Below are 2,161 nucleotides of genomic sequence, written 5' to 3' on the forward strand. Positions count from 1 at the left end.
CTATGACTGAGCTGTGGCTTTTCCATTCCTGTATCTAATGTTTTTTTTTTTTTTAACTCTGTCAGTCCATCACCACCTCATCCTACAACCTATAATGTGAAATTAAAGCTTATAAGACGTTTATAAATTGGTTATTTCCTCTTGGCTTAACCAGGCTTCAAACTTTACCACTACCAACTGGACAGCTGTCAATAAATCAATAAAATACAAAAGTATGTGTGTTTGTGTGTGTTTTTTTCTTCTTCTTTACAGTTTAAGTTACTGGTGTGCAGATATTGTGTAACTCGCTACATGTAAGAACAGATGGTGAAGTTAGACATAGGAAGACATGGAGACACTGATGAGCATCTCCAAGTAAAACAACCAGTTTCTTTATTTAAAAAATTATGTTTATTTCATTCGTTATTCTTTATTATTATCATTATTATCATTATTATTATTATTATTATTGTTATTAATAGGCAGTAGGGTAGTTTCCTCTGGAGCACCAGGTGGCCTTTTAAAGCCATTTGTAGAGACGTGCTGATCTGATGACTGATCATTATTGGTGGTACGGTTCCCGTTTTGTTGGGCTGCGGTCTCCTCATCTCTTGCTTCTGTCCTCCGTTTCCGGCCCAAGAGGAAAGCCAGAGGACCAACAATCACAGATGTTACAGCTGCTGTTACAAGGACTGTGATCACTGTGATCCATGTCCTGTCAGAGGACTCTGATGGCTGTGAGGACAAGAAGACAGGAACCAGACATGTTAGTGAGTGTGGTTTGTGCGAAGGTTTCAGCCAGCGTAAATTTAAACGGAAAACCAAAAACACAATAAATGTTTCTGTGCAGTTATTTTATCTACTATCAGTCTCTGCTGCCAGGGAAACGTGTCATAACAAACACTAACAGACAATGAGCTCCACCCGTAAACTGAACTGACTGTGTAAGGCATCAAATCCAGGTGTTGGTGGAAAGCCTGCGTGCTGTGACATCACCCCACTGTCCTCCACTCAAACACTGACCCACTGCTCCGAAACACTGACTGCAAATCTGGCTGAGTTATTGGCGCGTTTAAAGAGCCATCAAAGTTTGCTGTTCAGTGTGTAGCTATTTAAATGTGGTGGGTGTACTTACCGTTGGTGTGGTTGTAGGCAGAGGTGTGCTACCGGCTGTTGTGGAGACTTGAGGGTGGACTCGCAGCCGGACAGCAGAGCGGTGTTTCTCTGCCTTGTCTATGTCACAGTAATAAACTCCTTCATCTTGTTGCTGGACTCCCTTTATGGTGAGGGACAGGTCTGCTTGTCGGTCCCACTCTGATGGTATCGACACCCGGCTTGTGTCAACGTCTTCCCCGTATGTGATTCCCCCTGTTCCATCCAGCTGAAGCACCGCGTTTCCATTTCTCCTCCAGCGCGCAGATTTCACCGACTGGCCCGCGGTGACGGAGCGGCACGGGAGTGTGGCATCCTCGCCCTCGGATACAGCAACTTCAGAGGGGACAAATACTTCCAGCTTGATCGCTTCCAAGTCTTTGTCGTTGCATGTAAACTCGTACAGCCCTTCGTCGTTCAGATCTGCGTTGTCCAGGATGAGAGAGAGCCCACTTTGTTTCACGCGGTGTGGATGTTGTGGTCCGGGTTTCCAGACGTTTTCCAGGGAGGCGATCAACTGCGTACTGGCATCTTTCCTTCGCAGATTCAGTGTTCCCCCTCCCTTCAGGCACTCCTCTGACAGCAGAAACTGAACGTCATCTCCTAAAGGAGTTTGGATCAACTTTCCGAAAACCTCTCTGCATAAAAATAGAAGAATGCACAAAAAGCTCAGAGTCTTCATCCTGTGAATGAGGAGATAGAGTGTCTAGCCCGTGCGCTACGGGCTTTAAATAAGGAGAACGTAGGCAGAGGCAGTAACGCTAACGGTGGGCCCCGCCCACCGAAGGGCAGCACCTCCTCTACTACACTGATTAGAGGAAGGGAGAGGAGAGGGAAATAATGATATTTCTTTGCAACTAGAAGCCTCATCATAACATTACAACACACGCAGAAGCAATGACAATAATAATAATGACTGTATTACGGTCTATATTACTATATTATAGCATGTCTTATTATTAAAACGTCTGTGTGACTTTAATCATGAATAATATAGAGACTTTCTCTATTGTACTGTTATGTTATTCTT

The 2,161-nt window shown here is 44.4% G+C and overlaps 1 protein-coding gene across 1 annotated transcript; it reads right to left on the reverse strand.

The window, feature by feature from the left end:
• Positions 1-377: 377 nt before the first annotated feature.
• On the reverse strand, positions 378-1,842 carry LOC116329858. Its single transcript, XM_039607807.1, has 2 exons — positions 1,115-1,842; positions 378-714 (listed from the first exon to the last, which is right to left on the reverse strand). The coding sequence occupies exons 1-2, from the start codon at positions 1,811-1,813 to the stop codon at positions 403-405; spliced, it is 1,011 nt and encodes a 336-aa protein (XP_039463741.1). The 5' UTR covers positions 1,814-1,842; the 3' UTR covers positions 378-402.
• Positions 1,843-2,161: the final 319 nt, after the last annotated feature.

The sequence above is a fragment of the Oreochromis aureus genome, unplaced genomic scaffold (assembly GCF_013358895.1).
Source record: "Oreochromis aureus strain Israel breed Guangdong unplaced genomic scaffold, ZZ_aureus HiC_scaffold_49, whole genome shotgun sequence".
In the NCBI taxonomy this organism is placed as follows: domain Eukaryota; kingdom Metazoa; phylum Chordata; class Actinopteri; order Cichliformes; family Cichlidae; genus Oreochromis; species Oreochromis aureus.